The sequence below is a fragment of the Electrophorus electricus genome, chromosome 8 (genome assembly GCF_013358815.1).
Source record: "Electrophorus electricus isolate fEleEle1 chromosome 8, fEleEle1.pri, whole genome shotgun sequence".
Taxonomy (NCBI): Eukaryota; Metazoa; Chordata; class Actinopteri; order Gymnotiformes; family Gymnotidae; genus Electrophorus; species Electrophorus electricus.
In genome coordinates this window covers 18,549,193-18,573,476 of record NC_049542.1, presented here as the reverse complement: position 1 = coordinate 18,573,476, position 24,284 = coordinate 18,549,193, and the positions used below count along the sequence as shown (strand labels likewise).

Here is a 24,284-nt window from a genome sequence, read left to right as displayed (position 1 = left end):
GTGAGAGCACATACACACACACACACACACACAAACTCACATGGAGGCACCTGGAAAATGCTGGGCTTTGTAGTGCATGCTCACAGCCAAGTGAGTACACACACACACGTATATACACACAAACACACACAGTCCCAAGGAGGCACCTGGAAACTGCTGGACTCTGTAGAATGTATGCTCACAGTAAGGTGTGCACAGACACACACACACACATGCACACTCACATGGAGGGCTCTGAGACTTAAGCTCTTTTTTTGTGTCATATGGTCATATGTTTGTTCTTGTATGATCACATGGTTCTTTCAGCCCCATCTCTCTTTCTCTTCTAGGAGCTTATAACAGCCTGGTACATTGGCTTCCTGGTACTTATTTTTGCCTCATTTTTGGTGTATTTGGCTGAAAAAGATGTCAACCCAGAGTTCACTACCTATGCAGACTCCCTCTGGTGGGGAACTGTGAGTACAGTTAAATGCTGAGCTGGCCTGTTCTTGACTTGCAGAGAGGCCTTAGAACAAATACTGAAAAAAATTTATGAAATCCATCAACATTCTCTAGTAGCCTGTTTACACATTGCCTGTTTACCTGCTTAACATGTGTTTCACATCTGGACTGTATCTGAATTTACTTTGCTCAGATCCCGTTTATACTTTTCACTAAAATGCAGTGACTGTAACAAGATGAGATCCAAGCATTATTTCCAGCATAAAAAGCACACTATCCCACACATTGTTTCCATTTCCATTTTACTTCCTGAAACCTACTGTAAACAAACATGGTTGCTCACAGGCTATTACTAGTGTATCATATACTGGCAGATATGGGCAGAAACCAGAAATTAACCATCTGCCTCAGCACAGGAGAAGGCTGTGTTTGGCAGCTGCTGTAATTTCTGCGGTCAGTCAGCAGACGCCCTTCCGCTTGCGTAATTGTATGCGGATACAGAAGACACATTCCATTTATAGTTATATTAAATGTTTTCAAGATCTGTCTCTGACCATCTCCGAATGTGGTTTGAGTGTTCTGATCACAATGCATCTTGGGTGTGTTTACACTTGGCTATTAATGCGGTCAAGTGAAATCCAAAAATTATCCAGTCAACAAAAATGCATGTTAATGCGAGGTGTAAACAGGTTCTAGAGCTAGTGTCCTCTTACTCGATGTCTTACTCGCCAGATAACCCTAACTACTATCGGTTATGGGGACAAGACTCCACACACCTGGCTGGGTCGGCTTTTAGCAGCAGGCTTTGCATTGCTGGGCGTGTCTTTTTTTGCTCTGCCTGCAGTAAGTGCACACATTGATCACCTAAATACAATCTTCATTCTGGACCAAGTGCAATTCATCTAATGCCTCTTTCCTCTTCTGCAAGGGGATTCTAGGTTCAGGCTTTGCCCTGAAGGTCCAGGAACAGCACAGACAGAAACACTTTGAGAAGAGGAGGACACCTGCAGCCAACCTCATACAGGTGATGGTCTTGCTTCTGTACTGAATCAATCAGAATCCCTGGCTCATTTACTGAATCAGTAACATATTGGATCTTTTTAAATAGCTTAAAATACCTTTTTTAAAGTGTTCCCAAGATGCACTCAGGATATGTGTCTGTGTGTGTTAGGCTGCATGGCGTCTCTACTCTACGGATGCTCAGCGTTCATACCTGACAGCTACCTGGTACTTTTATGACAGTATGCTCCCGTCTTTCAGGTAAGTATGATCTGTGCTCATAAGGGGCTCACAAATGCCCTCAGCTCCTTGCCTGTGTGCTGTGCTAACAGAACCTTTCCTTAAACTAGCACTGGAAATGCTAGCGTTACATATAAAGGTAATGTGTCGCATAAAGGATAGACAGCGTTCTGGAATCCTCCTGATATATTATCTAAAAGTTAACCTGGTTGTTTTAATGTTAACTCACCTAAAGAAAGAAAATGATGCAGACATTTCTAGACCTTTGAAGCTACTGCATCAGACATTGCTGTTAATACATTGCTGTTACTTGGTATTGTGATGCAGTGTCCTTAAGATGGTGACAGGTAGTGGTTGGAAATGAAATAACTTCCTGTATGTTTAAAATCTACAAAAACAAAACATGTTACAAATCTGATTTCAACAGTATTAAAGTCAATACTTTGACCCAAACTTTGTAAAATTATAATGTCATTAAGATTATTTCTTCCTTTTTAAACTTTAAGTTGCCATTATTTTAAAAGATGGAAAAAATTCAGTTATTCTGGTTTGTTTTGAAACATAACTGTTAAATGAGAAAGAAAAATGCATTTTATAGAATTGATATTTAATGGATATTTTAGTGAAGAAAGCTCACACATGCAGTACTAGCTCTCAATAAACAATTTACTTAGCAATCGCTGATTAATTAGTTAAATGATTTTTATTCAGAACTGCCCAGAACAATTTGCAAAAGAGTATAGTTGATTCTTAGATGGATATCAGGTTCTGAATTATTTTCCCAAAATTTTTCTATGCATATATCTCAAATGCTTGATTCTCAAAAGATTTTAATTTCATTTTAATGCTACTACACCTTTGTGTTCCCATGCATTTTTAATTGATTTGACTAATTATCTTTTGTTTAAAAAGACAGACCATATGTATTTATTTAAATAATACATTATTTCTCTTTCTTAGATTGATATATGAATATGTAAACATCTTATGGTATCTAGCGCATATTAATATACAAATCATAATTTCCTGAATCCATATCTCTGTCTTTTTAAGTGTGGCTTTGGTTGATAATTTTGCTCTCATTTTATAAGTTTTTTTTTTCCCTTTATCATATTTTTTTGCTTATGGGTCAGAGAATTGACGCTACTGTTCAGTCACCTTCAACGGCAACGCAACACCAAGAAGGTTCTTCACAACCATCACACCCTGCTGTCAGGGCTGCGGCCCTACAGCTCTCTCTACCTGTCGGGGGACAGGTACGCCACTGCCCAGCCCGAGTATTCTCATGACGTCTGCCAACTCGCATTTAATGGGCATTATTTACGGTGCATTCATTCACACATACATTCTACAGTCTTTGTTTTCTGTAAGAGAGAAGCATAGATATTCCTGAAATGAAAGATTGAAAGACTATTTGCATTATATAGCATTGTGTCAAGGATAAAGCTGAGAACTTTACAAGTACCAAATGCAAAGAAAGTCACAACATACACTGAAGAGTTACAAAAGGTGACTTCACAGAAACTGCAACAGTTTAATTTGCATTGCCATTACTCCCTTTTCCCTGTTAATATCACATTTTTGTGTGTTTTTACCAGTGGTCTCTAACACTACTAACTTTACATTCCTGTTTTCTAAACAGATTGATCCTAGCCCTGGACTAATTATTGTTTTAATGAAGATTTTTCTAGTTTCTCACTTAATCTTTTTTATTATTTCCATAATTATACAAAATTTTAGTTACACAATAATTAAATAATGCATTTTATTCTTAAACTGATTATTCTGCTGTAGGTCTGAATGAGATGAGTGTAGAAAACTAGCTTTGCATGCATTGGGTGAAAGATAATGAATCAAATGTATGATTTAGTTTTTATTTCTCTGTGTATGCTTGCTTATTGTGACAGGGAATTTTCTAAATGCTCCAAAATCATCAAAATTCATATTTACAAAAGACAAAAGTCTAATAAGCCCATCCATGCTCACCTTTAATTCATCCTCTCCATTATTCCATACTTCTGTGCCATCCTTTTGTCTTTCCACAGTTTCAGGAGATCTGAAGTCACAAGGTTTGTGGTAGGCTTCTGAGGGGACTTTAATTCCTCATGGATAAAGCTTGCGTTTTTCTTTTTTTTTCTTCAGTTAATTCTGAATAGATCTTTTCCCTTAATGCCATGGTTTTTTGAATGATGATATAATTTTTTATGTTGACATTAAACAGATCTTAATAGACATTGGGGCCAGGGGCCTCAGTACATGTGGTTGTAGCTTTTCCTAAAAAGGGCCTGAATTTTACACGTAGTGACATGTGCAGCATTTGCATGCCATTCCTGTTTGCAAATGCTACCTGTCCTCTGTCCCTCCCTTCCTCACTTAGCACTTGTCCTTTGAGTTAATCTTTCCACCCTCCATTTCTATGACAATAACTGATTCTTGGAGAGTTGCACAGCTGTGACTGAGATAGTTGTGAGGTGTTCACATCAGACGGATGTGCAACGGTTGATCTTGAATCACAAACTCACCTAACTTTGATATTACCATCCTCTTCAGTGTCACACACATCATATATATATATATATATATATATATATATATATATATATATATATATATATATATATATATATATATATATAAAAACACACACACACACACATATACGTACATACATACACAAGTTTACAGCATTTATCATGTGCTCTTATCCAGAGTGGCTTACATATTTATTAGTATAACAATATATTCTTCTTGGGAGACAATCCCATAATCTTGTTGTTACTAGCACAACACTCTGGGAATCAAACCCATGATCTTGGTGGCACTATGCTCTGGTTGCTCATCCAGCTGAGCATTTGATATAACGTTCATATATACACATGAAAGTTAATGTTGCCTCCTTTAAAAAAAAGAAAGAAAATAAATTATTCCCCAGCCCACCCCTTACTCTTTGCCCCTCTGCCTTATGTCTCTTCTTCTCAGTCAGCTCGTATCTAAAAAGCGGGGTTTCTTCCGGATTCATGGTTGCAAGCAGAGGTATCCATGTCACAGTACCTGCTACACAATGGGCACGCCTCTCCACCCTATGCCTAACACTCCCAGAACCACACTGCTCCAGAGCCCCAGTGAGTTGTATCACTATGAGTCATCATAGAGGTAGTCAAAGATATCAATTACAACTCTACTATTAACAGAGCTAGTATGTTTAATTTTGCAGGGATTCAGAAACTTCATGACATATTGTGACTAGAGACATCGTTTTGGGTCACAGCTAAACACAATTCACAGCAGTCTGAAAATCTTTTCTTTTGGACAGTCCCAACTTACTTCAAAAGGAAGGGCAAATGTGGCTCTGGCTCAGTAATGTCTGCTTGTGCGCTGCACTGTGTGAGAACCACAGCACAATGGGGAGAAAGGTTATGCTGCTCCTCTTTCTGCCTGTACAGTCTACTCCAGAACCTGAGGTTTGCCTGCCCTCAAAAGGTCGAGATAAACCATGAGTTCAGATGTAACCACATTACTGATAATCTCGGCTCACCAAATTGCTGTTCATCATGGTTTATTTGGATATGTATACTAGCGTTGTCAGCATAACTCATGAGAGGCAGTGTTTTTATGGCATGTTTGAACATTATAAGGATGAAGGAATGTTTAGAACTGAAGTAGCTACCGAGTTAGATGTGCATGCCAGACTCTGAGTAGCCGGTAGATGTTTGGAGTGCAGTGGCCCTTGGGGCAGTTGTATGATGCGCATGATTGGCATGGGCCAGTTTTGCATACACATTTATGACATAATGGAGTTAAGCTCAAATGCATGTGACTATGGCCCTGCTACCGCAGTCAACACAATGTTTTGGTTGTTAGAATAATATATGCATGAAGTACAGCAGTTTATAGCAGTAGCATATTTAAGCTGCTATGTTCCTGATGCTTTGGTGATCATTTCAATGTCATTATTTAAAGGGAAAAACACTACTGAATATTCAGGCTTCAGTAAATCAACATCATGCTTAGACTCTACAACACAAACAGCTCACTTTAGAGCATGACCAGTTCACTGTGAGATTTGCAAACTTTGATGTTGTCCATAGTGTATATTTCAACCGTCTTTAAAGTGCTCGCTTTTGCTTGATGTCCCTAATGGTTGTGCATCTGTTAGTGCTTGATCTTCTAGCATGATATGGATTCATTCAGTTTCTCTTCTTTGTAGTTCTAAATCTATCATACATTTTCATTTGCAAAATTAAACTGCTTTATCTGCTAATATACCTGCTAATTCTCCTTCAGCAATTTAAATATTAATTTAAATGGCTGACCAACCACAGTGTGCACATTTTTGTTCATTTACCTTTGAGTGTTCTATGTAAAGAGTTACAAATGTTTTTCACAGCTGACAGAGCTGAAGATGCATACACTAACAGTGAACCAGGAAGTATGGATACTTAACATGTTATCCCTCTTCATTTGTCTAAATACAATAAGTGCCAAACTTGCTGCTATAGGCTGCCACATATAGGAAAAGTTTTAGGAGTACACTGTGAAAACTCTGTGGAACATCAGTCCTGGGATGATATCCGTCAGTAGCAGTTTATGTTAGGAATGATCTCTTTGGTAGCCTATCTAAAGTTTGTGATGCTCCTAAAACATATTAAAAGGCCTATAAAGTATTATTTTGAATTTTCTCCTCTCCTTTTAGAGGAGAGGGTGCTAAAACCATCCAAACAAGAGGAATGCATGTAACATAACATTATACTCCCGCCTACTATTGGACACAATACCACTATCAAAGACCAAACACCAAAGTTACTAAATAAAATCTAGGAGGATATGAGCACCACCTATCTGACAGGGTGGAGAAAGATCCTAGAGGTCCCTCCTCTGGAGACCTTGAGCTCCAACTTCCTGACATTACCATCACTCCCAGGAAAGATTTTCATGACCAAAGCCATTTGCCAATGGTTTCTTTCCATTTGGATGTTATGAAGAAGTACTAGGTCTCCCTCACTGATGTTGGGGTGGCATTACTACCACTTGGAATGACTCTGGAGTGTTGAGAGGTGTTGGACAGATAAAGGACTCTTCTCAACTGCTACCGGTATAGAGCTGCATCAATGAAGAACCCTGGAGGAGGATGAGGACTGCAGACCTTCTGGGTAAGAGTCATAGCTGGATTAAGAAGAGATGGAGCAGCCGCATCCATTGAAATAGTTGTCAAAGATCTAGCATTGATTATGGTGGATACCTCAGTCATGAGAGTAGACAGAACATCATGGGCTAGATTAGAAAGTTGCATTTGGGATAGGATTGAATCCACAATCCCCCATGGAGACCCCAGTCTTTCTCTCCCACACACCACCCATGTGAAAGGAATGAGGCAGAACGAAAATCCACATGCAGCCTTCTTGGCTAAGGAACCTGGAGACATTTGGCTCTTTGTCATCTTGCAGGAATACTTTCAGCTATTTACATGCTCCCTTGAAATTTGTGCCAAAATCAGAATGGATCAGCTTTGCAGGACCCTGGAAGGCAAAGAATGGATGAAGAGCATTTATGAAGCTTGATGTTTCCATAGCCTCAATAAGCTCTATATGAACACCGTGCATGCTGATGCAGGTAAAGATAATTGTCCATCTCTCGCTGTTGGCAGCACCTCCATGGGTGCAAGCCAAATACATGCTGCAAAATATATCAACATCTGTTAGTAAAAGGCAGCTCTGTGCTCAGCCAATCTAAAGGGAGGTCAGCCATTTTTTGCTGGGTTGTCTTACCTTGGAGTTTCTTCCATGTCACACACCTGTGCAGATGTCTAGCAATGCATCTCTTGGCACCAACAATCAAGATGTCATCTGAGTGTACAGCTCCCTCTGTAAAGACCCAGCCTTGGTATTTTACTCTCTCATGGAAGCGGTTAATGAGTAGTGCCCCAATATGGCTACAACCAGACATGATAAGATGATAGTCTCTCCTCTACCATCAGAGCTGAGTCATGGAGCTGGCCCCCATTTCTCAGGAGTCCGTCACCATTAAGGATAGGATCCAACTTCCTCAACCGACTGTTATTGGGAATGTTCTTGCTTCAGGCACCTCAGTATGATATGCTTCACTTTGGGAGCATATAATGATGACCTGTTTCACCTGACACTGTCAGATGATTGGGCTTTCAAACAGCGGTACCCACCTCTACACTCTTGTGTTCTGCTTTATAGCCTTAGCTATGATGGTCTTGATTATCTGGATCAGTGTGGCTATGGGCCTTTTGAGAGACTTCCATTTAGAGAACCTTTTAAATCTCTGAGAGTCCAGTTTTATGTTGGTGCATGCTGTGATGTGAGATCGAACCTCTGCATCAGACTCTGGGTCTATGAGGTCATAACTTTTCACAGAAGTGTCTTCGTTTCTTGGTTGCAGCAGGAACTTGGGTCCAGTGAGCCATTTGGTATTTGAAAGATGTAAGGCAGGTACTGACATAAATGGTATGTCTGCAGGATTCTAACTGGTGGATACATAGTGCCACTGTTTAGGGCTTGAGAACCTCTTGATGCACTCCACTCTATTACTGACATACACATACAACCTGCAGGTAACAGTGTGAATGTAACCCAACGTGGATTGGCTCTTCATGTAAAACCGTTTTTCTGCAAGTCCGACAAGTATTTCTCTAGACACCAGTTCTGCAATCTCAACTGCCAATACTGCAGCCCCTATCTTGAGCCAAGGGACTGTATGATCCAACATAGCCTTCCTCATAACAAATCCTACATGGTTCTTGCTGTCATTATCTCACACCTTCAGGTAAGCTACTGCAGCAATGGCCTTAAAAGAAGTATCTGAAGAGACATGTAGCCCAACACACTGGGTATTAGAGACAGGTGTGCTTGTGTAGCAACAAGGAGTCTTAAAGTGTTTGAGAGCTTGTAGAAAATCTCTCCAAGTGGTCCACTCTGCTTCTTTTTCAACTGGGAAGGGCTCATCATTGACATTAGACCAGTGGATCGAACAAACTGGTCACTGTATCAAGCACGCCTGTGCGTATGATTGGACTTTTGGTGGTGGATACATGAAAGATGAACGCAACAACCCACAGATCCCAATTTAATCCTAGACTGCATTGCGCTGGAGGAGATTCAGTGACTAAGTGAAGGTCCTTTAAGTTTTTAGTGTATTTAGAAGATGGAAATGACTGTATGACTGCTACACTGTTGGATTCAATCTTGTGAAGGTGTAGATTGGTCATAGACAGCATGCTTCATGCTGTTTTGAGTAGGCCAGTGGTGACAGTGGCAAAGGGCAAAAATGTGAGGCCATAATCTACATAAACCTCCCCATGGATAAACGTCTTTGCTGCATAGCCATACTTGCCTTCTCCATATAGGGAAGCTCGTCTTAGGCCATAGGTTCCTATGGCTGGAGAGGGGCTGTTTCCAAATACGTGGACAAACATACAGTATTCATCAACCTCATCCAAAGTATCATTGTTCCTATAAGCTTTCCTCATGACGAAGGCTGTCGAACATTTGTCAAATCAAGTCAAATTTATTTATATCATGCTTTTGCCACACATGTCAAAAAGCTGCTTTATAAACATATGGCAATGTAGAATTGTGTGTGTGTGTGGGGGGGGGGGTGCTCAGCAGGGGGCATCAGGGCATGGTGGGAGGAGCCACCACAGCTGAGACAGATTGAGGCTCAGCAAAAGCATGACACTAGGCATAGATGTACCTCAGCAGAAAGAGAGGCTAGATTATTAGACATGTCCAAATACTAAAGTATGTAAATTAGGGATCTATAGTGTGAAAAGATGGAGTCTGGCAGATCTAGCTATGGCAGCACAGCTAATAAGAAAGAGCCAGAATTTTGCTTGATGTCTGCAACAACAGTAATCGGTTCACCTTGAAAATGCATCAGACCTCCCAGCAAGCCATTGTTCAGGTCTATTCCAGTCAGCAACAATCATTAAGAGACACTCCAAGGTGCTTGGCACTGGATTCAAACAAGACTTGGATCTAACCTGTCTTATGTGGGTGATACACTGAATATGGGAAGGTACTAGCACTCTTCTTCCTCCACTAATGGTGGAGCCGGCTCTGTATGATCTTGATTGAAGATCTGTTGCATGAAGGTTACAAAGCTTTGTGCTACAAAGAGAAATAAACTGACTGAGATCTTGCTCTCTGTTGTTAGGCAGACATGATGGCATCTAGAAGGGGAGTGGAGAACCTATCTGTTCCCTTCATCAATGAACATCTTATCCATTAACACAATGAACCTCTTACCCTCAATAGAAAAAGCTACCTCATTGTCATGCTCTGGACTTTTGAAAATCACACTTCCCATGGAGTCATCTTAAGTGCACACAAGCTAGCTGTGAGCATTACAGATTGTTTAGACTGTGAGAGCCTTGACCTTTTACATTGAGCTTCACTTTCAGAGTGAGATGATTTGGGCAAGGTATGAAATGAGAGTGGAGGCCATTCTCAAGTACCTGAGTGTGGAAAGCACTTTCATCTTTGGGTCTGTGAGCTTTATCTAGATAAGCTTCACTGATGATGACCCAGCCAAGACCCGAGCATTGAGCATATGGTGCAATACTGTGCTGGTCTCCCACCATATGAGCCTGTCATGGCAGAGAAGACATAGGATCTGAGCCTTTGGGTCGAGGGGAGGAATGTGCTTAGCGATGGATTTGAGGTGAGTATGACACTTCACCACTTCTGGAGTAGGTACTTCTGACATGTTTTAGGAATATAGTTGAACTCTATGAGGGTTGGGAGGTTTATGCTGAGACTTCCATCTAAAGGTTAAGCGACCAAACTTGGAGCTCTCCTTTCAGACATCTCAGTTGGATTGAAACAAGTCCAGAGTGTATAGAATGCACCTGTCCTTTTAAGGCCAAAATGGTCAAAGAACTCTGATCTGCTGAGTAACTGGTTGCTCTGGTCATGAAGAATAGCACAGTTTCATGGACTTCTCCAGTTGTTCCCTTGGATGCACTCTGTTGAGGCAGATTTTAGAACAGGAATGTGGGCTGTTCTTCTACACTTGGAGTTCACAGTTGGAGGGACCTCACTCTTCTTCTCCCTACCATTCTTTGGCCTTGGGGTTTGGCTATACCATGGAACTGGTCTAGGTTGAAGAGCTACTGTGTGCTTGTCGCTGTCACACTGTTTACACTGAAATACAATTTTGAAGTCTCTACCAAGGTGTTCACTAGAAGAACAACATCTAAAACGTAAGCCAATTTCTTTGTGGAATGGCTTGCATTCTTCAGTGATTTTGGTTCTGAAGTCTCTACAGTGTTTGATATTTATATTTAAGGCATTTAGCTGACACCTTTATCCAAAACAATTATGACTGAGTATAACTTGAGCAATTGAGGGTTAAAGGCCTTGCTCAGGGGCTCAGCAGTGACAACTTTACAGTAGTCGGGCTTGAACCTGCAACCGTCCAATTACAAGTCAAGTACCTTAACCACTGAGCTACCACTGCCTTGTTTGATAGGGTGAGGCTTTTTGTGAATAGGACATTGCCTACTGACATCTGGCCTAGCACTGGTGGCCTCTGTAGTGGCAGAGCCAAGAGATCTCTGTCTTGTGGAAGAGATGAAGTATCTGGAACTTCTCATTTTCATTGTTATCTGCCTTGATAAATGTAGCAGCTGAAGAAATCAGAGAGAAACCTATAGGCCTATGGCTGTAGGCCTCTTTGCCAACAAAGTCAGCAAAATAAGTGAATGGCAGGAAGTGTACTTTGCAGTGTAGCTTGTAATTACTCCTGTGTGAGATTCTTTTCTCTTGGAAGGCTAAATGGAAACTTTTCCTCTATAGGGTTCAGACCTCTCTCGGTGTCTAGGTAAGTAAGCCCAGATAGGCTGCGCTCATGCTGCAATTAGTTCCTGTAGCAGTTCACCAAGCTGTCTGATGTTCTGAGGATCCTTGTTGGTTATCTTTGGAAACTTCTCCCACCTGTCAAAGAGAGCCTTCTCGATCATTTCTGGCAATCCATAACACTCCTGAAGAGGACTTTCTCAGGCTTTGAACTGGGTCATTTATATGGAAGTAACGAATTCTCTTGATGTACATGAAAAACTGCGGGCCTAGCAACTTATTTAGCAAGTCGAGCTCCTCACTGCAAGTAATCCCTTCAAGCTTAGAAAACCTGTGGTGCTTAGAAATTTTGACTTCCACACCCAATAGCTGTCTGGACAGTTATTGGATTTGGCAAGGCCAGAGCTCAGCAGCTCACATCGAGCAAGGAACCTAGCGATCTCACCAAACCCTATACAGTCAGCAGAGAGAGTAGGATTGTCTATGATCAGTGGTAGGGAGTGGCTGATGTAGTCTAATGGTGTGAGAGCTATGAGGGTTAACATAAAGAAGTAGCTCTGTTGACTGGTTGGTTGAGGTATGTGGTCTACTTCTGCCCACTATAAGAGAGGTCTGAGTGGCACTGCTGAATGTAGCTTGATTGTATTGCTGAGGCTGATGGGTGTGCTGAGTCAATGGGTGTAGGCTTAGAGACAGCTCTAGAATGACACTCAGCATACTAGTTCTTTTTCATGGAGGGTGGAATGGAAGAGCTGTGATGTTTGAGGCTCTGGAACCTTCTTCTGATTCTGCTGCTAACAGGAGAGCTTTAGCCTATTCTACTGCTCCTGTAACCTCTTTATATAGCTTTATGATGGCAAAAGCAGCATCCATCCAAGCCTTTTCTAAAAATATTTCAGTCTTTTTAATGAAGGCTGTCATTTCGCTTGGCCTGTGCTTTAGATGTGGCTAAGCTGGCAGAAGACTTGTTTGATCTTAAGATGGAGACACTGGCTACTGACCTGATAACAAACAGATCATATGTTGGCACAGCTGTCTGTTCTTCTAAGAGTGCAGTAGCATACATTATTGTAGCTTATAGGAGATCAGTGTGATACAGCTGCAACAGTTACTAAATAATACTTTTTGTCTTCATAAGAGCTATGTACAACCTGCTGTGATATTGGTTTTCAACTATTTTGGCACCAGAGCACATAGCACGGCACATATCACCAGATAGTTAAACACTCTTAAATGATTTGACTAGAGTAACATTCTCTAACTTCAATGATGAAGGAGCATCAAGTTGTCACAGACATACACGCCCATTTAATGGAGACACGTCAATCCACATAATCAATTATAGTGTGAAACTGTATATAATAGTCATGAAATAATGTGTGTGAACTATTTAAGATGTAAAATATGAAATACAATTAATATAATCTGACAGTTTCTAGGAGCACTGATGAACTGTTCTACTTACAAAAAAAGCTTCTCCAAATTTCCTCTGTTCCCTATCTTGTATACAGGGAAACTGGGATAAATGAGGAAGTGACTAACAATCAGTGTGACAATTAGCAACCAATGAGAATGCTATAAAAAAAAAAAAAAAACAGAAATAGGATATATTTATGTAACAGCCTATAAAGAATGCTAAAACCACTCAAACAGGAGGAAAGCATGTAACATTACATATACCATCTGTAGTTTGTTTCTGCCCCCTCTCTGGTTTTTCATATATTCTTACTCAAACAAACATAGTTGTGCCTTAAAGAGCATTTATATTTCTATCTTAGATCAATCATCCAATACATTCTGATAATGATAACGAAAACATTGTTTGTGAACCCCGTGTTTATACATTTTCTGACAGTGGGAAGACTGGTTTTCGTGATCGCATTAGGATGAACAATTCGCGCTCCGCACAGGCAGTGCGGAGTAAGGCTTCCTCCCCTCTGTCCCCCGAAAGCGCGCAGCACTCCCCAAGCACAGAGAACATCCCTGAAGCCACCAGCCCCGGCAAGGTGCAGAAGAGCTGGAGCTTCAATGATCGAACGCGCTTCCGCACTTCGCTCCGGCTGAAGTCACGGCCACCCACAGAGGGTATGTCTCACTACTTTGGATATCACACTCACTCTCCAGCAATGACTAAATTAAAGGCATGTGGCTTTCTCTCCTGATGGTCTTCTACTACTTCTTCTACTATCTTGTAGTAGAGGGAGTTGGGGAAGAGGTCACAGAGGACAAGTCATACTGTGATGTTGCTATGGAAGATGTCATACCACCAGTGAAGACTCTGATTCGAGCAGTTAGGTAAGTTTGCGGCTAATCATATGGGTGAATAACTGTGGCCAGTTAATTTATCAGCAGAGAATCTGGCTATTTCATTTGCCAGTTTGGGCAATCAAGTCAATTTTAAAACACTGGTCTCTGGTTCTCATATACACTACTATAATATACTGCAGTTCTCTTAGCCCAAGTGAAATGAATGAACATTTTATCAATGTCACTTATGCTTTAGTTTTCAGTGAGCTGTTTATCACAAAGGAACCTCAGCAAAGAATCTGCTCCCTCAGCCTTGACCTTTTCACAAGTAACCTTCAGGCATTTATTATTAACATCATTATTATGGCACGGTGAAGAAAGTGACACACAAGGGGCATGGGAAGCTTCAGCTACGCACCATGATTTTTGTTTAAACAAGCAAAAAATAACAAAAGATGTTTTACAAATGTTGGCATGCTATAGCTGAGTCCACAGAGCAATTGATAAGATTTATCGTTCACCTCCTAATCAGTTCATATAACATGATACAGTTGTTTTCATATTACCAGCACAGTGTATTGAGGCAGGTGTGTGTTTCTGTTCATATATGCAACCAAACTCAAACAGTACCTCCATTTCTTTCTCCATAGGTTTCTTTTGAAAAAAAAATTAACGTGTTCCTACAGATGCATATAACCTCAGTCATCTTATTTTAGAAAGTGGAAATTGTGTGTATGGGGTGAAGGGGGGGACTTTGTGTGTAGTCATTAAATCCATAGTCAGGGGTTTCTTACTCTTCCTTTTTCCAGTGCTTTTCAGGTTAGATATCTTTATTAGTAACAGTCCAAACAAACAAACGATATATAATATTTAGTGTTCTTTTATTGTTTCATTGTGGACAGCTGGAGCTTTGTGGAAAATGAAGCAGCCAGTATGTTCCTGAATTCTTCTACCTGAAAACATCAGTCAGCGATAAAGTTGCCTTGAAAGTGCCCTTTGTAATCAGTGAGTAGTTTAATACAGGACAATGAAAATAGTCAGGATTTGCATTTTGCTTTGTGAGCAGGCTATGAGACAAAGAGATGGCTATCTAACACAACATACTCTTGTATTCTTTGCCTTAACTAGGCTCACCATGTGATACTCGATGTAAGAGTGATACTTCATGTTAGAGATAAATACAAATATATTTATTTGCACATAAATTAATTTCTGGTGCTACAGCTACAAATTTAACCAACTGCTTAACCATGACAATTTCAAATCTTCTCGCCTCTGATTTTGCTATACTTCTTTGATAAACTTGTTGCAGAACTGATTTTTGCACATTTAACTGCTTTACTAAGGGATAAGAACTGGGAGCAAGCCAGAGGGGTGAGACATATTTTAAGACCAATCAGAATAGCTTTATTTAGCAAGTAAAACACTGGATAATGCAGAAAGCCACTCAAGCTCACTAAAACCTAAAGTCAAGCCTCTCCATTGTTAGATTACAGAACCACAAGCTTGGCTGGTATGTTTACCGTCTTTCTGTATTTTGTGTCTTAATTATCTTAACGCTATTGCTTTGGACTTTTATGATGATGCTTTTTAGATGGTGCCTACATATTAGCTGAAATTCAATAGTGATCATTTACACATTCAGTAGTGATAGGAAATTTGGCTCCTTGTGGCAAACTGATTCTTTCAAATGGTTCATTTATATTAATCAGACATCCAGTTCAACCATTTCAGTTTCACCCTGGTGGGAGACATAATGGTGACCGTAGTGTAAGTCAATCCATGTAAAGCTGCACTTTTGTGGTTCTCTTGCGACTAGAATAGATGGACTATATTTTACCTTCACTAGGCTAGAATGACCAAAAACGGAATCCTATATTCCTATAACTATAATTTCATGCACAGCTGGCAAATGTTCACAGTTTTATGGCTATATCTATCTGGTACTCAATTTAAACAATATAAAAAGATCACAAACTTATTGGAATATGTTCATAGAATTGTATTAGTCTTGAGCTTGCAATTCTCAATGGTTCTGTGTGTTACACACTGTTTCACGGGATCAGTTGTTTTAATTTTTCTGTTTTTTGGCTCTTTTCTAACTGAACAGAACAAAAACTGCTCATCTAATCTGTTCAATCGACTGACTGTTTTTTTATTAAACATGCTTGAGAGTTGATCATGCTTGAGAGGCTCTTGGGATCGATCAGCTCTCTCAGAGTTAGAGCATATCAATTACAACTCTTGGCTGAGAGGTGGTGCAGAAGAACCAATAACAGAATAAACAGAATGCTGTATGATTTCACGTTAAAGTTTATATAGGTCTACACTAAACAGCTGCATAGGGATGAAATTCTATTCCCACCACACACCTGCTCAACATCCCTAAAGCCATCTCCCCTCAACTCATCCCTGACACCCCACTGACATATGTAGCCTACTAATGTAGTCTACTGTCTGAATAACACTGTCCAAAATGTCATTTTTCCTCATGTTAATGAGTTTTCACATTTGGGTTGTTTTTATAACCAATAGCGTTATAATGATATGTTTGCTTCTATGACTTTGTAAGATACAAATCTAATTCACAGAACTGCAAAAAAAATATTTCTTGTTACAAATAAGTGACTGAACATCCACCTTATGGTAGGCTTTCTGTTTAGATGAAGAGTGATTCTCTAAAATGAAGGATGGCCCTTTTAGCCAATAAGAACTAACTTTAAGCACATGCATAATACGAAGAAAAAATAAGACAAAACTCATTACAGAAACAGATTAAACTATCAGTATTATTACTCAACAGTAAAATAAACACTAAACTATCAGCAATACCAAATACACAACAAAACACAGAAGTACAGCCCAATCAATGGATCAATTCTCAATTGAAGTATCAACCATCAACATGCAACTAAAAGGACGCTTCAGCAGAATAGAATGATAATAAGAATTTTCTTCATATTCCAAATAAACTATAGAAAACTAGCCACTAACAAATGAATTGATCTTACTGTCAATCAATAAAGTTGCAGGCTTCTCTAAGTAGAATGAAACTTTCTCAGTAGTTTCTCCTTCTATTCCACATGGAATTTGCTGCCAACTGAATCAGTTGGGCTTTGCATCTGTGTTCAGAAAAAACATAGTGGAGTTCTCACATATAGCTGTATAGGCCCCAAATGTTAGTGCATGTGTGAATTTGGCCAGTACAGAGGGTACTGCCTCAAAAATGTTAGAATAACTTTGAACAAGTTTTTCCATGGACTGTTTTTCACTGTTGGGCTCCATTAGTCGAGGTGATCAAAGGTACAGAAACTGGTGATAAACAGCAAACTGAGCCTCTGCTATATTTGTTTTTGTTAAGTCCAGCAATGGTTTCGCTGTTTCAACATCCAAAAAGCTCAGATATCCCAGGTCCCGGTTTTGAATTCCCAGATTTTGACTTCCCACTCAATGGCTCCATGAGTTGGCTGTTACATTTAAATATGCAGCAAATTCTCCAACATAGTCAGTAGTGCTAAAGTACAGATTTTTGCACTCAGAGAGAGAAAATCCACTTCTCCCCTGTCCCTAGCTATCAACTGAATCAATAGTGCCCCTCAAGGGTAATTCATTGGACATGAGGAATTCAATAATATACATGATGGATGACACATAAAAAGTATTTTTGGCAAGCTGATTGGCATTTACTAATTTTGAAATGGTATTTCGCAGTTGCTGTTCCTTCCAAATGGGCATAGGCTTCTGGTTTTCTATACTATTAGCACATCTATATATTTATATTATATATTTACAGCATTTAGTTGACACTTTTATCAGCTGACATGACTGACATGAAAAATTACTAAACATAGATTGTTTTAGCGAGTACCCTATTAAAATGCTACTGCATACTCGCTACTAGCAGATTTAAAACTACTGATTAATGTTTAAAGACAGGCTCATACAGTTTTAAATACTGTAATGGCCTAAAAAAAAATATTTAGTTTAAAAATGTAAGGGGCGGATCTGTATATTTGAGAGGACAACACTCTTTTTTGCCTCCTTCTAATATCAGTCAACTGGAAAGCACATATGTATTCATAGGTTTTGCCCGAATCCACTCTCCAAAGTAAATCTGAAAATGCAGGTTTGGTGTTGTAGTGTGAATAAGAGAAAATGTAACGTTTAGAAAACACTAAAGTTAGGTTGCAGATTCCTCAGTTAAAACATGGTGGATGTAATTGCCGCACTGTTTACAGCAGGAGCTATTTTAATTTGACACTTAGCTGCTTGATTTCCTTATCTGTTCAGCTGATATATTTTCTCACTATTTTCTCTACATGTTCCCTGCTACATTGCACGTAACTGCAGCACATAAAGCAAATACTGTGGCAGAAATGATACACGAGTCACAGTAGACACTTGCACATGCTCACCATTACCTATTCCTTCATTTTTCTGTTTTATTGTGGACAGAGAACATCTGGAAAATGGACTGAAAACACTACTGTAGTCAAACCGCAAAAACAGCATTTTTTAATTTACTGGCATTTGGACTGGGCCTGCATTTTCAAATAAAAACTGCAATAAACATTTTTGAGTCGAATGTGATTGACAACCGACGTTCAGCTCAGTCAATAACTGTACAGAGGTCAGCAGCATTGGTTAATTCAGACAGTGAGTGAGTCTGACTCAATACAGTGTACTCAGTTTCTCTAGCAGGGAGACTGTCACTTTTTAATCTAACTTATTTTTCACATTTGGGTTGTCTTTATTACCAAAATGACTACAACAGTATGTTCATTCATATAATATAGTAGGATATAAATCTAATTCACAGTATTGCCAAAAATGTAAATATATCTCCTTAAATTTTATTTCTCAATTTGCCAGACTATTGGACTATTTGAGCAAAATTTATGAATATAGAGTTGTTAGCATCAACACTAGTTCATCGCTATACCCATCAACATTCAGAACATCCCATGGTCTCAAAATGTATGCAGCAAAGGTCAACACACATTCAACTGATGATAGAACACAACTGCCCTGCTGACATCCACACTGATAAATTCAAATTAGCTGAGACACTACAGGGAGACACTTCAGGGGAGACACTACAGGGAGACACTTCAGGGGAGACACTTCAGGGGAGATACTAAAGAGAGACACTTCAGGGGAGACACTACAGGGAGACACTTCAGGGGAGACACTTCAGGGGAGATACTAAAGAGAGACATTTCAGGGGAGACACTACAGGGAGACACTTTAGGGGGAGACACTAACAGCTTCAGGTGCAGATTGCACATAGCACAAACACTGAAGGAATCTACAGGCTAAACTGTAGGAAAAAAATGTAAGTAAATTCAAAACATATTGTGATTTTATATTCTTCGACCATAAATTATTGTCATAAGAATTTTATTGGAACTGGCCAAAAACACATGTAAAAATGCAAACTAATGAGCTAGATAAAGCTTTGATGTAGCTGTTATTTGTGAATCGGTTCAACTGATGTACTGAAAAAAGTTCAAAAGAACGATTTGTTCAGGAATCATCCCTAACATTCAACATTACCTCTAAAAATAATCAGGAATCATGCAGACATGTTTTCATAATAAGTGGAACATTTTAAAACTTTTTTTTTTTAACAACTTAACATTGGCCAGAAAAAAATCATTAGGGATTCCTTCTCTTTATTTTGTATGTTAGATTGTTAAGTAAGATTGACTAGGTGAATTATGTTGCTATGGTAATCATCAGAAAATGCTTGTTTAGCTCTATCCCAATCCTGGTTATTTTTCTTTATGTAATAACCCTGAATGTGAATACAGTCATTATTGGAGTTCAGCAGTTAATGTTGTTATATGAACAGTTCAAATAAACACACTGATAATTAAGTTTACTTTAGGCAGGTATCATGCTAGTTGGCACATTGGCACCATCTACAATAACAGGTTAAAGCAACACCATTATAAAATTAAGACATAATTTAATATTAAATAAAAAAAGACAGTAAACATACCAACAGAGCTCAGTGATCCATAAAACTATTAATGGAGACATTTGTCTTCAGTTCTTTAACAAACATGAGTGACTTTCTCTGGCATCCAGTGTTTACTTGCTAAATAATGCTCTCTTGATTGGTCACAAATTAAATCAGAAACCTTATGGCGCACACCCCACCCCCCATTCATTTTTGCACCAAAAATGAATTTATGTGTATAGAATTATATTTGTATTTAACTAATATTTGTATTAGTTCACATATTTTGGACATTTCATCTTTGTTAAGACTTTTACTCTACAAATTTTCATATTTGTACTTGCATTTTCACATATAGAATATGGAAAATGCAAGTACAGATTTTATACTGCAAGTTCTGACATTTTGCAACATAATTACCTCCATAGAGCACAAAGCTCCAGGTGTGCTGTACTCACAGGTGCATCATTGCCTGTGACACAACATAGGCTCTAGGTTTTAGCATTTTACGTAAGACTCCCAGGAGAAGATTGATTCACTTTAGAAACAAGCTAATTTTAGCTTAATACAATGCTGAGGTTTCACTTTAAGAAGAGTCTCACTGTTCATTCCTGCAGAAATGTGCGAACTATGCTTAGTGAGATGTTCCTGGAATTCAGGAAAGACTTGCGTACACCAATGTCCTTGAACTAAACTGTACACCTTTCGCTGAAAAGGCCTTGCTGTCTTTCCAATATACAACACATCCTGTCAGTAAAATAAATAATATTAATGCTTTAAGCCTCCTAGCAAAAGACCATTTTCAGTAGCATTTTGGGTTCATAAATTGCCATTTAGATTTAGTCTTGTCTATGCTTCTTGTTGGATACAAGAGTGTCTGACCAGCAATGTTTGCTCTCGCAGCTATTATTAGGGGTAGCAACTAAAAGGTTTCTTGGGGGTGGGGTACTCTAAAGACTGACAGTATAACGATTCAGCCTTACAGTGCATTGACATCGACACAGAGAGAGTCAGCATATTATGGAAACCCTGAGAGAGTGGAAATAAATGGGATTTCTTTTTACTTTTCCCTCTCTCCCTCTTTTTCCTTACCCCTTCTTTTATCTGCACCTGATACCCACACTGGAGAAATGTGCACCTACCTACAAAACTAAAAACGGAGGAAAAAAAATAGTCTGCAAATAAAATAAAAAAAACTGAACTCAAGAGTCATCAAGAAACTTGGGTTGTAGGGGGTAGGAGGCGTGCTGAGGCACAGCTGTAGTGCTGCTCCTGCATTGCGCTCGCCAGCCCAAACGATGCCATCGCCCAGGCTGAGACTCATGCCCTGCCACTCGCACACGCAAGCTGTTCCTGCCGAACAATGGTTCTTTTTTTAAACTCGCTTCAGCGGTTTAGATTTATTTTACCTGCATTAGTCAGCATGACTTCTTGTGCAGATCCAGTCTCTCCCCCTGCTGGCCATGAAGAGCTTTACGGCAGAGCTGGGACCAGCTCGCTCATTGAACCGTTCTCCACTCTGCTCTGGTAAAGGATATTCCATTTAATGGATGCTTATGCCTGCTGACGGGAGAAAGCATATTCTCATTTTAAAAAATCCTCCTCCTCTCCCATTCTCTGTCTTCACTCCTCTTGGAGTAATTTATCATGGCACAGGATAGCCATGTGAGTGCACCCGTTTGTCTATCCTAACATTTGTAGTGTTACATTTGTTGAGCAAGATTCATGGAGTAATATGAGAGCAGTAAGGAGAATGAGATCTGGGGTTCTTGGCAAAGGCTGTGTATCATCACTTCTAGCTCGGATAAGTTTGCAGACATCTGCCAAATACAGTTTGAATTACAATCATTAGGATAGAGCCCTGTGTCCTGGTGCCCTCTCTCTTCTGTATTTCTCAACAAGGGTGTAACTTTGTTTTGAAAAGTGCTGGGGACAAGAATGCAGACCAAGTGTTGTATTAACTTCAACTGCCCCTCAGATTTGTGTGCCAGGCTTGATTTCTTAAAGAGGACATGAATTAGAGGGCCAGCTGAACTGAATGCGTTCACTGACAAGAATTCAGCGCTGGGACTGAACAAAGTGGTTCAGTGAAGGTTTGATGGCCGTATTTGGCAAGCCTTCCCGCATTGAAATTTGTAGTGCTGTTTTCTGTTTATTTTAATTTAAAAAGTCATTTGTTTTGTTGGGATGTTTATTTTAACAGAAATGTCCAGTAGTTGTTCTGGGCTTTTTCACACCACTCACATGTTAATGACAGCCACTGGTCATATTATTAGGAATGGGCTTACCAAATACACTTTTCCACATGATCATAGCACTGTTTTTACACACTGTTTGCACATGTATCTGCAGCAATCAAGTACACACACATGCACAGACAGAAACACTGATTTACTCCCTGTAAGTAGGAATGATCGAGTACTAACAATTGCAACAGAAGTGGAAAGGATTCATAAGAGCCTGAGAATTTTGGAAAAGCACTTTAAAAGTGTTCTAGCCTGTTCATTCCAATTGGCTAAAAATATACTTCTCACACCCACTGTGTCCAATCTATCACTCTCATAGTGTGTGGGACGTCCTCCTTATGCCCTTTCACAGAAGGGTTAGCCCTTTGAATGATAAGACTGTTTTTGTAATTAATCTTACTCGTGTGTGTGTGCGTGTGTGTGTGTGTGTGTGCGCGCATGTGTGTGTGCATGTGTGTATGCATGTGTGCGTGCGTGTGTGTGTGCGTGTGTGTGCGTGTGCTTGCTTGCATTAATTTTCTGTTTGTAGGATCCTAAAATTCCTGGTAGCCAAACGGAAATTCAAAGAAACACTGCGACCATACGATGTAAAGGATGTAATTGAGCAGTATTCAGCTGGACACTTAGACATGCTTGGCAGAATCAAGAGCCTGCAGACAAGGTTTGGTTTAATAAAAAGTTTAACAGAAAGATACAAATTATTGCGTTGGTATCTGAGAACAATTAAATGTGTTTGTTAACATTAGAATGTACATCTTCACTAATTCCAACCTTATGAAGATTAAACTTTTAGTAGAATTGAATACAGACCTCCAGACTACACTGATTCATTTTTCTGTCTAAAAAGGGTAGATCAGATTGTTGGCCGTGGAGCTGTTCAACCTGATAGGAAGATGAGGACAGATAAAGGTGAAAAGACTCCTCCAGAACTGGATCCAATGGATGAGCTAAGCATGATGGGACGTGTAGTTAAGGTGGAGAAACAGGTAAGCCATAGTCAAACAGTGCATTCTGAATGTGTTAAAATTAAAGAAGCAACATCTGAGAGATGAGTATATTTCAGAAAAACCTCCAGTGCTGAAATAACTGTCAATTTATTTTGTAAATTTTGCAGTAATGTCTTTATTATTGGACCACTTCTGACAACAACTTGTCATTTTCTTAGTTATCAATAATATGAAATTAATAATGAAGAATATGAAAAGAAACCATGAAATTGAATGTATATTCAGTCTGCAAATCCAAAAAGACCAAATGGCTCATGTTTCTTTTCATATAAATAATATTTTTATTACTTGGAATGTCAAAATAAATTTTAGCCACCTCTGATAAAATTTGTATTGTTTTGCCCCCTTAGGAAAAAGTGATATGTATCAGACTTCTTTGTGAATACTTACAACATGTTCTTATGCAAAATCACCATACATTAATAATAGAATCAGAATGCACCGTTACTGTGAATTCTGTACATAGTGTTATATATTTGACTTAATTATTGTAGTATTACAACATGCTTTTTAACATTGCTGGCAATGTTAGACCTCGGAGGGGTTAACTCAAGATCTCTGCAAACAGCTGCCTCTAATACTGCCTTCTTCTGATCTCTCAGGTGCAGTCCATTGAGAACAAGCTGGACATGCTGCTGAACTTCTATTCTCAGTGCCTAAAAAAGGGCTCGTCCCAATTCACCATGTCCTCCTTGCTGGAGCCTGACCTCACCTCTGACTACCATAGCCCCATAGACCACCAAGAGCTCTTCCCCTCTGCCAATATGCTCAACATCTCCCATTCAGACAGTGGCAACATGGACTGAGCCAAGGGAGTGAGCAGTAGGACCACGAACATCCAGGAGAAGCAACCATGATCGCAGCTGTAGTGCCCATAGCCAGGAGCTCAATGTCACACATGACAAAAGCTCTTCTCATCTTCTCACAGACCCTTCCTACTGCTTCAGCCATCACCACATTCTCACATACGTTTGCCTACCTCTACTAAACTACTACTGGTGACCCTTGTCTCTTATGTTTTATGAATTTGCCTTTTGTTTCTGCTCTATCTATCCTATCTATCTATCTCTCTAGCTAGCTAGCTATCTGCTATATATCTACTGATAGATAGATAGATAGATAGATAGATAGATAGATAGATAGATAGATAGATAGATAGATAGATAGATAGATAGATAGATAGATAGATAGATAGATAGATAGATAGATAGATAGATAGATAGATCGATCGATAGATGTATTCAAAATTGTAGTGATGTACAAAACATTTTCAGAGAAACAGGACGTTTCGGACAGAGGTCCTTCAACAGCTGTGCAA

The 24,284-nt window shown here is 39.4% G+C and overlaps 1 protein-coding gene across 1 annotated transcript in view; it reads left to right on the top strand.

The window, feature by feature from the left end:
• Nucleotides 1–23,968, top strand: part of LOC113587464 (potassium voltage-gated channel subfamily KQT member 4) — a 67,938-nt gene extending 43,970 nt beyond the window's left edge. The window contains exons 5-13 of the mRNA XM_027026129.2: nt 330–455; nt 1,174–1,284; nt 1,370–1,465; nt 1,613–1,701; nt 13,357–13,586; nt 13,700–13,796; nt 22,489–22,620; nt 22,807–22,945; nt 23,569–23,968. Coding sequence (XP_026881930.2) covers nt 330–455; nt 1,174–1,284; nt 1,370–1,465; nt 1,613–1,701; nt 13,357–13,586; nt 13,700–13,796; nt 22,489–22,620; nt 22,807–22,945; nt 23,569–23,772 — 1,224 coding nt within the window. The 3' untranslated portion in view covers nt 23,773–23,968. The remainder of the gene's footprint in view (nt 1–329; nt 456–1,173; nt 1,285–1,369; nt 1,466–1,612; nt 1,702–13,356; nt 13,587–13,699; nt 13,797–22,488; nt 22,621–22,806; nt 22,946–23,568) is intronic.
• Nucleotides 23,969–24,284: the final 316 nt, after the last annotated feature.